Source organism: Numenius arquata, chromosome 6, assembly GCF_964106895.1.
Source record: "Numenius arquata chromosome 6, bNumArq3.hap1.1, whole genome shotgun sequence".
In the NCBI taxonomy this organism is placed as follows: Eukaryota; Metazoa; Chordata; class Aves; order Charadriiformes; family Scolopacidae; genus Numenius; species Numenius arquata.
The window spans coordinates 6,010,639-6,025,110 of NC_133581.1; the positions used below are offsets into that span (position 1 = coordinate 6,010,639).

Genomic DNA, 14,472 nt, shown 5'->3' on the forward strand with positions numbered 1-14,472 from the left:
CATTTACTATCTTAAAGTAGGAATGAACTGAACTCTCAAAATATTTCTGCAAACTATGTGACACTGGTACAAGGTAAGCATTTTAATGACAAGTTTATGTCAGAGACATAAAAAGCTTGTATCTGTCATTTCTTGGTAACTAGGCAGATTACAACACATACGTAAATGTGAGGTGCTTTTTACTCCACAGCTACTTACTGATGGTGAAATATCATCGTCATATTTTTTTAATTGATTCATGAATTCTAGATGTTTCTTCTCTTCCTCCAGTTGAGCCACAGATTGCTCACTTTTCTGTAGTTTCTGTTGCGTATTGGCTAGTTCATCCCGTAGCCACTGATTTTCCTGGCATAGCCGGCGAACCTGAGCACGCAATTTCTGCTTCTCTGATTCCACTGCGTTTAAGTGATTTGACAAGGCCATCATTACCTAAAAAGCAGAAAGTGTCACGTGACATACACATACTTCCTCTAGAATGCAGTTCTGTATTTAACATAAAAGCCTTTTATTATTTAAAACCTACGTCAGCTGTGAAATCTGGTAAACATTCAGATTTCTCTCCTTTATATATCCGGTTCTCATTTTTCCTCTGAACTTTTTTAACATTGTTCAGCCAGAATTAACTTAGAGGAACTCTTTACTAATGTTTGCTTTTCAGGATGCTATCGGAAGTCAAATTGTTTTAGAATTCCCTGAAGATTACATATAATCTGTATATGAAAAATTTGGATTAGGATTTATATTACTGAAATGGAAACCTTTGTTCCACTAACACGACAAGAAGCAGTAATACTTTTAACTTGAAGGATCACAAAAATAACCAGAGTTCTAATTTAAGAGCTTTCAGACAGAAAAGGATTCGTTTACGTGCTTACAGTTCATAATGATGAACACTTCATCATAATGATAACACTTCGAAGGGACAATTATAGTACTGAGATCTAAATGCACAACTCAACACAGAATTTATATAAGCACTTTAGATATACATATCATAAGCTTGAGTATGCAAACATTCACTGTGTTTGAATAGGTACACTAAGGACAAAAAATAGGACAGCCATAAAAGCAGTCTACTTGGCTTTTTTTTCCCCTAAGCAAAGTTAAATGAAAAAGGAGCTTGTTAAGTGAAAGGCAGCCACTACGTACTGAAGATACTCTCCCTTCACTGTTTATGTCATTTCGCACTGATACACTTAGAACAGCTGATAGCAATCCCAGAAAGCACACCTTGTAAGAATGGGCAACTGGTGATAATAAAAATCTTCTTTTAGATGAGCTTGACATGCCCAAGTTACTAATATTTCACCTCATCAATTTCAGGTTTCTTTAAAACAAAGTTACTTTGAAGTGTTTTTTAAACTAAATATCTAATGTGAAACAGATAGTGTACTTAGTTGATATTTCAAGGTTTCAAAAAAATACATCAAGCCTTTAGAAACTACTTTTTTCCTGTAAAGGTAAGATAAAACTCCAGGTATAATTTCCTAACACCAGTCCAAATATCTAGACTTCAGCACCTACCTATTTACATATTCAAAATCGTTAACGATTTAAATTACTTGGCCTATTCAAACAGTGGCATTTGTAACATCAGAAAGTGTATTTAGGAAAGTTATGATAATAGGGTCAACATACTCAACATTCTGCAAGCTACAATGGAAACTAAAATCCTTTGTAATCTTACTCTCCAGAATTAACTGAAAGAAAAGTTTGATTACTTCTTCAGCAAAGTCGGTTTCATTTTCATGGAATTAATATGTGTCATCAGACCTATATCCACGTCACAAAAACATCTATAAAATATTTCCAGATCTTAACTTAAATTAAAAAAAACCTATATCGTTGCAACCTGACATCCTGACTAAACATGCATCTTCTCATTCGTCTTCTGCACAAGATACCTTCACTGACTAAGATAGTTCACAGGAGTCAGCTCAGAGTTCCCTGTTTAAATACATCAGTGAAAGCTCTTCAGATTCTGTACTTGATTTGTAACCTTTAAAATGTTTTTAGATTCAATTTTGGTTTAGTTGAATGTTCAATAAACATTAAAGATTCTTAAGTTCCAAGAGTATCATGAGCTACTACAAAGAATCTCAGAATCAAGGTGTCCTGGTTTCAGTGGAAAAGAGTTAATTTTCTTTCTAGTGGTTGCTGTATTTCAGATTTGGTACAGAAGGAACCTCAATACTACATACTGTTCTAGTTGTTGCTAGGTGATGTTTATACTATTCAAGGACTTTTTTCAGCTTCCCGTAGAAGCTGAGAAGGAGCACAGACGGAATTCCAGTGGCCAACGGAATGGCCACTGGAATATTCCATACTGTAGATGTCGTGTCGTATCAATGGGGACTGGCTGGGGGGCTGGGATCACTGCTTGGGTGAGGCTGGGCAACCAATTTATCACGTGGTGAGAGTGACTTGTGTTGTATTATTTTATCTTTTGTATTTTTTTTTACCATTATTACTATTACTGTTATTTTCTTTTTTCTGTTATTGTTCTATTAAACTGTCTTTATCTCAACCCACAAGTGTTTTTCCTTCCCCTTTCGTCTCCTTTTCTCCCTCTTCTCCCTGCCCTTCTGGGAGAGAAGGGGGAGAACTACAAGACCAGCTGCGTGGTCCTAGTTGCTGGCTGGGGTTAAACCAGGGAGGTTTATTCTCTTCCCCAGGGAAGAGAATTAAAATATGAATTTAAGGTTACATCAGAGTTCAAAGGTTGGAGTAAATTCATTTATCTGTGAGACCTCCCTATGCGATAATTTAGAGTTAAAATGCCAATGCTCAGTTCTTGAGCTGCTCAAACATTACCTGCCTAATGCTGTGGAAAAGTCCAAACAGATAACAGCAACTGCCTCACTGAAGTAAAAAGGAGCGGTTACGAGCTTCAGTGCCTTAATACTGAATGCATAATTTGTTCTGTAACACAGCAAGACACCCAGTATCTCCCTCGATTAATTTTCCTTAACATACAATAATAAATGTTCCAGCACATTGCTAATATTCAGTAAGGCAAATGTAAGTCCTTCAAAACTGATCTCTATTTACTTCAAAGTTTCCAATTATAGGTCAAAAAATGATCTTTCATTTATTTCTTTTACACCAAAAATTCATTCAAGGTCTGAAAGGCTTTATTTCTACCGCAATTTTACCTGTGCTTCACTAAGGCCAAGCTCCAGCATTTCCAGTGACTTTCGAATCATGTTTGATTTTTCTTCAACCAGATTAGTTTCATCATCTTTCTTCAAACATTTCAGTGTTTCAAGTAAGCTCTGTAAAATGGAATTGTGTTCATTCTTCAGTGCCTCTAGTCCATTAATCACTTGCTTAGTTTTGGCAATGATTTCATCTTGAGTGAGCTTCTCCAACTTCTCTTCCTTTAAATACACCATTGTGGACATGTTTTCATACATTCTGAAATAGAAGAGTACACTAGTTAACCCAGAAGTAAAAATAAAATAAGCAATTCTCTATAAATGAAGTTTTCCTTTAAGAAGTCATTAAAACACACGATTTAGAAATGTATATTCAGAATGTAATGATATTTTTGCATAACTTTCACAGTGTTTCAAGTTTTCCAGCTTCTGTTTCCAGAGTTAGTATTAGCACTAATTCATAAGCCAAACAACAACTGAAAATAAAATCTGTATTACAATATGGCAGAAGAATTTCTAACGAGCACTGCAAAAATCAGGCTGCATCTCCAGGATGTACAAAAGCAAACAAAGCAGTTGGTGTAAAAAACATATACTATAATGGTTATTTGCAGACACTACTGATCTACAATTATCTTTACAAATATCCACACACTAGAGCTTGAGGAGAAATACCGTCCAATCCTCTAAAAGGGTTGATCAGTCAATCAATTATGAGAAAAATAGACCATTTCCAGTAAGAAGGAAATGTCATTTTCCTCCAAGGGCTACAAAAGCTATTATCGCTACAGATTTTGAAAGTAACAACTGCCCCCTAAGATTATCTTACATTTGTTATTGTAGCTCTACAGTTACACATAGACATTCAATTGTCTACAGGTCTACATGCAGCTGTTTTGATGAAGTTGCAACAGCTGTCTCAAGCTGGAAAAAACGGTTTGTATTAACACAACCCTTGCAAGAAACATTTCACTGTGCTATTTTGTGAGTACCTCACGTGCTACACTAAGGATAGAAATTTCCAAGTGTTTATAAACACCTCTAACAAATGCAAATGAAAACCCCAAAAAGTTTAGAAACTCAGGTAACTTTATATATGCTGTAATTGCAGTGACAAACAAGTGTAACAATGTAAAAATACAAATAGAACACACAGAAATCACTTCATCCTTTTTCAACGTCACCAGAAAAATGTTCAATAATGAAAAGAAAGAATGGAGGAATTGCTCCTATATACTTAAGATATAAATATCTTTGAGTGTACCAGGAAGTATAAATTTATTATAAAGTAGGAATCGTTTTTCAAAAGCAATAAATTATCTATATGAAGACACTTGGGGAAGCTTTGATAATCTAACATTTAAAATGAATTAAACTGTATTAAAACTTTGTACAGAAACAAGTCTAGTTCTAGAAGAAAGCAAAAAAAAAATATTAGAACCACTTAAATCTAGAATAAGTGCTATAAGGAACATGCATATAAGCATCACTTCATGACAACAGTCAAAGGATGTGCTCTTACATTATATTTAAAAAAAAAAAAAGGAAAAAATAAAAATAAAAGGAGGTTTCCGTGTGTATATACACTCAAACTACCCTCTCTGTTACGACCTCCTGCAACGTGATACTTAACAGGCATTTGTCACAAAAGAGCTGTACAATACACTGGTTTATTTCATAATAATATATTGCCTGAAAACACAGATTATTCTGGGTAGCAGTGAATTTGGTTTTACCACAGTTTAACACAGGAACTTCATACTCACAAATATATGTAATACATGGTGCATACATCTGTATAAAACATCTAATGTAGTATGGCATCAGAAATCAACTCACCAAAATCTGATGAGCAAAATGGTACTTACACACTTCTAATTTATAGCCTGAGAACTATTACCCAGGATGCTTAAATGACATTTTAAAGCACATACTCTCTAAAATTGTGTATAAAAATGAGCTGCAATTTAATGTAAGCCAAATTTATAACTAAATGCTTCTAACATGCACAGTCTTAGCTGAAATTGTTATGGATTATGCTAACTTCAGCATACAGCTCAACCCTAATTATCGTCGGCATGCTTTCACACCTTCAATTAATTTCCATCCTGAATACAAAGAACTAAACCTTTGATCATAAAGAAATAAAACAGCAGAGGACATCTAACGAACAGGGACTTCCATTTTGTATTAGAGAAGTTCTGAGAAATATGACTTTGAATATGCCTTCATGCAAAAAGAATAAAGAAGCCTGGGAAGTATTATCTGATATGAAATCTAGCCAAAGACAAATTTGTGTGCGCAATTACATCTAAGGTGTGAAGCAGACACTAATTTGTTACTATATGGAGAAAAGGTTATCAGATCATAGACAGAACAAGGCACACCACGCTGGCTGAATACAATGAAGGCTAAACCAGCACAGAAGATTTTGAAGGAAGGAAAAGCAGGTTTAAACCCAAAGGGACAAAAACATACTTAAAGCCCATCACAACAGCAGACCTGTTTTACAAATACATGCTTCTTGTCTTAATTTGGGGTGCTAGATTTTTAAAACACCTTATTCTAACCCAAATGTAGGTATAAGCTTTCACTGCCACAGAGCTACCAGTACAAGTATCTCTACTGGAGCTGGAGTCAAGTCAAAAGCTACAGAAAGACACAGATTGATGTGAAGGTCCACAGAGCCGGGGAGAGGGATTCTCAAGTCTCCTCTAGTGAAAATTGTTAGAATTCTAATCTCTCCCACTGACAGGAAAGGAATAAGTCTTTCTGCATAGGTTTCACAAGGACTCTGTTTAAATGATTTCTGTGTAAAACACTACAGAAAATATGGGCAATGTTGTTCAGAGTTTTATAGATTGTGCTTGGGAGGGTTATTTAGAAAAAGGGGAGATACCAAACGTAATTTATCATGCTATCAGATCTGATTCTTTGTAGGAGTAAGATTAATAAATAAGTATCTAATGTCTTTTATGAGTAGTGTGGAGGTATGGTGCCATTTCTATGATTTTCAAAAAATTATATTTTACATAAGGGCATTACCTATTCATCAAACAAGACCATATTTGAATTCACAATCACACAATTAAGTTTTCTATACCCTGAGGCAGCAAACCCCATTCAGGAAGCAAAGAAATTGAGTTAGTACACAGGATGTAGACATGCATGTATACAGAGGAAAAGAGACAAAACCTACCATGCCTTTCTATTGTCACTTTTCAAAAACGTTAATTCTTTCTTCCTCTATTTTTTCCCTACAGGAAAAAAAAGGGCATAGTCAAAGGCTTCTTAAGCTCCTGACAGTTTTATCCTATATACAGTCCACTGCACTGCAAATTTTAGCTGTTATAGGACAGGAATTCTAGATTCAAATACTGATTTTTAGTTCAGTGTAAAACTGAAAACAAAACAAAAAATTAAGATGCACAAAGGTTTAGTGGGAAAACAGAATATTGAATGAGGGAATAAAATATGCAACGCAGCCAGAGTTACAGCCGAGCCAGCTGGCTTAAGCAATTTATGTATCATATTAAGTACACACCTGTATAAGCCCTGAGTATTACCTTCCTGGTTTATTTACTACAACACAGACTATGCTAGTCACTTAACACTTTCCAACGCTTAAAAAAAAATAAAAAAAATCAATCAAATAAATTCAAACACACAAGTATTAATGAACTTGGACAGATAAACATAAAATGCCTTACAATGATACCTACTAAAGAGGTTTTTGCAGAATTTTATGACACGAACTCCAGTCAAAGAAACAGACTGAGAATAGCATGAATCTGAACCAAAGAAAGCATAAAAAAAACCCACAACCAAATCTACTGTCTTTCAGCCATTTAATTGCTGGGATAATCTCATCATATACAAATGACTTAAGTGGCTGTATCTTTAATCAGTTTAAGTATTTTGATATCCATAAAACTTTCAAACCAATTGCACTAGTAATGCTGACATCAGAATTTGTGCCTAAATTCTCCTACGGACATAGACACACCAGAACTAGCTACTGAAGCTCTTCAACTCATATTTAAGGATCTCGTAAACATAAATAGTTTCTCCTACTCAGCTACTTTTTAAGAAGTGTCATTTCCCTGCAGATCACCTCAAAGAATTCTTGAAACATAACGCATAAGTTTTCCAGTGCAAAGAGGGATTCATACAGTTATCAAGGAAGAACATTTTTCTTAGAAATCCATATGGTTTTTTTTCCTGGGTCCAAAAGACAAATAAATAAATAAAACAGTTCCTATTTTCTAGTTGATTTTTACTTCCGTATTAAATTTCTAAGAACTCCCTTTCTCTGTATTGATATTTTAATTATTTAATAGTCAGTTTTTAACTAGTAGAAGCTTGGAAGATAATTTTTAAATGTGTCTAGTGTCCAATCATTATTGTTTTAAAATACAATAAAAAAAAAAAGACCATAAACTGCTGTGACAGATCAAAGTTTAACTTTTTTCTCTGAATATGCAGATAGCAGGCAGGATAGCTGAACATTAGAGAATAAAATGGCTGCATAAAAGAAAAAGTCAATAAACTTCCTAACAGTAAAAGCTATTACAAGACTGGCCCAAGCCATACCTTCAGGCCCTGTCATTTACAAGCACTGGGAACTCCCCACAGATATAGTATATAGTGATCTGGGCTTTTTTTATCTCTAATATGTACCCATCAGTTCGCTGGTTTGTAACAATAATCAGTCTATTCAGGGCTTTTAACCCTAATTTCACTTTTAGTTCCTCCTTAATTAAACGGCAAAGCTCAGCGTCCTACATCTGGCATACGTTTGTTTCATTTTGTATTAGCTGCAAATTACAAGTCATTAATTCCCTGCTCAGACCAAGAACACATCTCATTACATCACGGAACGCACCATCTTGAAATGCTATGAGCTGCTTTAACTGCTAATCTTCATAATGTGGAAAACTGCCTTCTCAAACAGTCCTCAAAAGATGACAAGCCTCCCAAGCACAAAAAGGAAAATCACCAAAGGCAAGAGATGAAAACCAGTCTGCCAAGGGACATGAGCGGTACATCAAACCCTACATTAACCGCATCCCTTCCTAACAAGGCAGCTTGGTGACACATGCTAGTCAGAAATGGCGAGGATGAATCACCCACAGATGTCTTTCATACACTTAGAAAGGTATCCGGAAAAGGACTCTGATAAGAAACACTCTAGTCTGAATGTATCGCTCTTACAGTTAGTTTACAGTCAGAAACCTCTAAGTCTGAAAGAGCAACGGTTACTTATAGGTTTTTTTAATCTAAGATGTTAATTTCTCTGTCTTTCTCTGTGAGGCTATGTCTGCTATCGTAAGTCATATTCCCATACATAAAGAAATTTATAATCTCTCTCTTTTTGTTTGACTTGCCCTCCTTTTAATTAAAATGATCCTTTATGTTCAGGAATTCCATTCTGATACATTAATCTTTGACACCACAAAAGAGAGAGAGTAGCTTTTTCTCCTTCTTTGACATATTCAGGACTGCAGATGAACTGCCAATGCTATCTACTGCTCTTTTCATCATACTATATTTAAATCCATGTATGAGCCTTTATAGAATAGAAAATGTCGAACTGCACCTGCAAACAGTGTCCCGTTGGAGGTCAGACTCAAGGTGCGCTTGCTGACCCAGTTCTATAAACAGAACACTGCCACACTTCTGTACTGCCTTGGGTTTCCAAATTTATGATCTCAGAAAGCGTCTTCACAATTTAGCACATATGCACAAAACTTACCTTAAAAATAACTCAGTGAGAACAATTAGTGGCACATACTGGAGGCTGTAAATCACTGACCAGGAGCAGGTAAGAAGATGGAGTTGCACGTGACTAGCAGCCAATTTTAAGCTATGAAAAGTCCTTTAGAGCACACAGCGCATTTCAAAAAAGAATAAACCCTTGGACTCATTTTTTTTCTATCAACTTCCAGCTAGTAAGCACCTGAATTTAAACAACCTCATTGTCCTCCTTCTGCCAGCCTTCAACTCAGAGCCACCCCTGAATGCACAAATCTGCCCTACCACTTGGTTTAAAATGAAGGTATGCAAGGTAAATACTATAAAAAGGACATTTATAATCATTTAACGTCAAGGGCACGCATCCTAAGAAAAACTCTGAAGCATGTTTGTAATTTGACCTACAACCTTAACATTCGAAGACATTGGTATTGGTAAGCAACCTGGACAAGCACTTGAGACTTTGTGAAGGTCTTTACCATTTATAAAGGTGAACCTACGAATTTATGAAGAAATGCACAGAAAGCACAGGAAATTTTGATTTAAAAGTGTAAAACACACACACAAAAATGAATACTGGCAGAGATTTCCATTGGACTAAGATGGGTGTTGCTTTTTCTATTAAGACTGCCAGGTGCAGCCTACTCTCCACACCGCATCCGTGGGAAGAGGCTGCACGGCCTCATGTTCCACCTCTTCATCACAACAGCATCCACCTCTGGAAAACACTGCATCAGACTCTAGGAAATCCCAACGGCTATCAAGGCGGCCATCCACTGCATTAAACTACGTTTAAGTGAAGAGGATTATGTACTTTTTTAGCTGAAGAACACAGCCACCGTACATTTGCCTTGACAAATCTTGGAATCTTTTCATGTCACAACTTGATATTAAAAAAACATAAAATATCATACCTTTCAGGGGGAATCTTTGGATTCTTTGGAAGATTAAAAAATTATTACAGAGAAAAAGCAGGCTAGCAAGTTTTATTTGCTAATAAAAGATTATAGCGAAAATAGCTCCTATAAAGTCTGTAGCAAGGGTGATGTCAACAATTCCCTTTGAGAAAGCACAAGCTATAAAGATTTGCACTGCTGTGGAGTCCTTTTATTCAGATTTCTATAGCATGCTACATGAACACTAATGAAGCACATACTATTTCTTAGCAATCATATCTGCATTGTTCTAACTAGCAATCTTAACACTATTTTGAAATAAATGCTTTTGAACATTTCAAGGATAACTGCCAAAAAAACCTTCAGAGTAATTTCAGCCTTCAGCCTTCCTTCTTTTGTAGCAAGTAAAGTACTTACATTAAAATTATGACTTCCTGCTGAAACAGTTAATTCAGTAAAAACCCCTTACACAGTATAAAAGTATTCAGTGGCATAAAAGCGTCCTGTAACTATGGAGATTATTCTTCCTCTTAACGAAAAGGTAGAATCCCTTATTATGGTGTGAATCCCTTGACAGTACTCTGCTGAATAAACACTAGCTACTAGCTAGCATTTCAATTATCATGATACAGTCAAATCTGTATCCTTTTAACCATTGATAATCCAGATGACCTGCCAATCTATTTCCAAAAGCTCTTTTAGATTCAACCGTATCTGGAATTCCATAATGCTGCAGACCGTGGCCAAATCCCACCTTGCTCTTCCTGCTCAGATACTGCAGCAGACAGAGACCATCAGACGATACGGTTACCCCCCTACACAATTACTGTGCCCACCCCCATTATTTGTATAAAAGAATGAAGGGAAAGTATCCTCTTTCAGGCGTACCTCACCCACTACATTCTACCTTTTGGAAGTACTAAAAATAGATAGTGATTAAAACACAGAATAGTGACATATTTCACTGAATTTCACTGAATTTTTAGAGTTGGAAGGGACCATAAAGATTATCTAGTCCAACTCCCCTGCTGAAGCAGGATTGCCCAGAGCATGTCCTAAAATCATAGTGGATTATTCTTCCTCTGAAAAGCAGCATCTGTTTGGATCCTACAATCAGTCCACATGTATCGTAAGCTTGTAAAAGAAAAAATTATTCTCTGAATACATTCCCAAGCCCTTCTAACATCTCAGGTTTCAAATTAAGATGGATGGAAACAAGATCCTTCTATGCATTTGTTATCACATCAGAGATTACTCCTTGTCAAAGCTGAAGCAAGTGCAAGAGAAATCTGACAGGCATGTGCCTAAGGCGGTTTAGTAGACCCAGTCAGGAGTCTAGAGGAACTACACCACTTTGAAGAAGGTACATGCTTATTAACTGCTAATTGAGGCTGTGATCTGCTACAGGTTGGTGGTACGTACCTTCCTTACTCTAAATCTGAAACAACATACTTATTAAATATCCCCAGACCCGTGGCAAGATCAAAACCCCATTCTTTTCCAGAATAATAAAACTGAACACAAACCTCTTCCACTCTCTGGTACTCTTGGGTAAAGAGCTCTAATGCCAATTTGTTAATTATAGTTACGTTCATGCAATTTCTGTAGACAGACAGACTTCAAATTGCAAAGTCTACTACTCCTTGGAGCAAGGGAGTTGCCCTGTTTTGTACTACTGCTGTGTCAACAGCAATTAGCGTCTGTTGACTTTCTTCAAAGCTGGCACTTCCTTAGTTTCTTGACAGCACTAACAAACCCTTCCAAGCAGCCACCATCAGACCTCAAGAAAGCAGAGCATTCTGCCTGTTCACTACAGCACTGACACAACATACCAGTCTGGGCCACACAGAATTTGCCTTGTGCTTATGACCACGTAGTTACATAAAGCCAGAATAAACATACTTAAAATGCATTTGAAGGCAGAAGTTGAGTCATTTAAAAAGTCATTGTATTTACCCTTAGTTATTAAAAATGCCTGTCACAAGAATCAAAGATACATCAGGAAAAATCAAGGCTAAGTATTCAAAAAAATTGTATTGCAATTTAGTATTTGTAGTTACGAAGACATGCTTCATAAATCACCTACTTCAAATGGATTGAAAGGAAATTTTGACTGTATTTTTAAAGAAAAACTGTCAAGACAGTTTGAGTTACAAATCCATCATCATTACTGAATTTCAGTTTTTACCCCCAGTATTCCAAGGATCTATGTTTATTTCTGTGTGGAAGTGGCACTTGGCTCTTCATGGACTTCCTAACTTGGGCAACTGTGTCTTCAGTGAATCTTCAGTCTTCATAAGACATTTTTAACAGACTGATTCTAGCTGGTGAGAGTGTCTGTTTGGGACAGGAATAGAGAGATACAGTAATATCAAAATGTTTTCCAAGTTACTGGTCTTGCAATTTTAAGCTGTCAATAATGTAGACAAAACATTTTTTGAGCTTGAGTCTAGCTCTTTCATTTTGCATTGTTATTTTTGGACAAGAACTGCTTTATTGACTAATCAAAGTAAGCAACCATTTATGTTATCTATTTACCTAAGTGCTATTTAGAGTCGAGATAAAAGCACAGGAATGTTCCCATCAAATCAGCCTTCCATAATACATTAAAAACCCCATCAGCTTCCACTTAGTAACATCAGACCTATAATCTTAACCAAATCTACTTTTTATGGCATACCTATAACCATTTAAAAACGCATGCAGGAAGGGCAGAGAAGGCCACATCTTGCCTCACATTACTAGATCTAAATGGGAAGCTTTGCTGACAGTTTACTGTGAGTACAGATTATGTTGCTCTTACACGCTTGAGGACATTTAAGAGAAGGGTTATTTGAACCAAAACGAGAAAACCAGGAAGTTCTTCTGTAGACATAAAAGGAACATCCACTAACATTGCTTTAGCACACAGCAGCCTTTAGGTTTAACAAATCCTTAAATCTGGTTATGAAGCTATCTAATAGTTCACATCAAGATGCAGCAACTGTGCAGTCTCCCTTCAAGCTTTAGGGAAAGCAGCTTCCCTCTGCTTATTCTTCCATTTAAAAAAAAAAATAAATCCAAACCCACTAATTGAATTATTCCAAAATGACTACAGAAAGACAGTTGCACAATTAAACAGTTCAGGCATTACCCCTAGTACTGAGAAGGAATCAATTCTACCCCGTTAAACATTACATTAAAAATTTACACTTTCAATGGCAATCACCAGTTATCAGACTAATACTTTTTTATACCTAGCAAATTTCATTTTATAGAAAGCAAATGATGCAATGATTTAGAAATAGGCTAGAAAAACAAGCTTGTATCACTCACTGTTTCTTACTTACAGCAAAGTCAGCTCTCTGCTGCTCTAAGGTCGGGAATAATTTCCTTGTTATGTACTCCATAATCTGCAGGGCTTACTCAGATGGTCTTGAATTCTACTGGGCCAGGAGTTAGGGAGCAGGAGAGCATGCCCTAACCCAGCATCCCACACTGTCACCTCAACATTCTGTGCACTCACACCTGAGGACAGAACCAGAGTTTTAGCCCCTTCTCAGCGATCTCTCACATCCATGACTTTAATTTAGTTAGTGCTGGAGCACTGGGTGCTCCTTTGGACCTCCTGAAATACTGGCTGTGATAACAACACCAGCGTGACAGCTCCCACCATCCTGCTGCACTACACCACTCTTCTGGTGGACTGACACAGAACAAGAGCACACATTAACTGGAAAATAGACATAAAAGAAGTAAAAAGTAACATTTTTAATGCCATTTTTTAAACCATCTTGTTTGGATAAGTCTGTTTTGAAAGCACCCCAGTCTTGAGGACAGCAGAACAGTCACTTCCTAAAACAACTGGGCCACTAAAAGCAACACATCATGCACTTTCAAGTATCGCTCCATGTGCGGCCAGACTGGGGGTGACTGAGGGGGTGGAGAAAAAAAATAATTAAATCAGCCCGGCCATTTGTTAACATAACAACTGGGTGGGGAATCAAGATTCAATGGCCACACAAACTACAAGCAGGCACTGTAATTCAAACCCCACTGGCTGTTGCTTTCAAAAATGTGCTGTGCATCTTCATTCTCTACTTGCACTCTGCACAAATTCCAAACTAAGACATTTTTTCTGAAGGTAAATGAGTATCTAACACCAGTATTTAAAGTGTGCTCTAAAATCAACATGCAGCATATAATTGTAACTTAGAAGTACTGTGAGAGAAATTGATATTAACTGAGTAAGAAAGACTTAAAAGGAGAGTAATTGAATCATTAATCTGTCTTTACCCCTTTTCTGAACAATGGAAAGGAGATGTAATTAAGTAACGGCAAATTACTGGGACACCAAGTCAAAGTCATCCTGTGGCGTCTCTTGCCTTTTCAAAAGGTACAGGATGGATAAGAAATCCTTGAAAAATGAGGACATCTGGCTAAGACATCTATCACTACCATAACAAAATCTTACCTGTGATCTCTGCATGATATCTCCAGCCCCCAGGAATGCCCACCCAAGCACCAGCATCCTGTATTTCAGAATCATCCCATACCAGAACCCCCTGGAGCAGTTTTATCACATCATAGTATAGTTTTAGTTGGAAAGGACCTTTAAAGGTCATCTAGGCCAACACCCTTGCAATAAGCAGGGACATCTTCAACTAGACTTGGTTGCTCAGAGC

General features: G+C 36.6%; 1 protein-coding gene across 7 annotated transcripts in view; it reads right to left on the reverse strand.

The window, feature by feature from the left end:
* Positions 1-14,472, reverse strand: part of KLC1 (kinesin light chain 1) — a 48,955-nt gene that overhangs the window by 28,187 nt on the left and 6,296 nt on the right. For 5 of the 7 annotated variants that reach the window (XM_074149287.1, XM_074149290.1, XM_074149289.1 and 2 more), the window contains exons 1-2: positions 3,156-3,416; positions 199-429 (exon numbers count right to left, since the gene is read on the reverse strand). In XM_074149287.1, the coding sequence (XP_074005388.1) occupies positions 199-429; positions 3,156-3,416 (492 nt within the window). Of the gene's footprint in view, positions 1-198; positions 430-3,155; positions 3,418-14,472 lie in introns of those variants that run through there. The other 2 variants (XM_074149286.1, XM_074149288.1) reach the window with 1 other exon arrangement.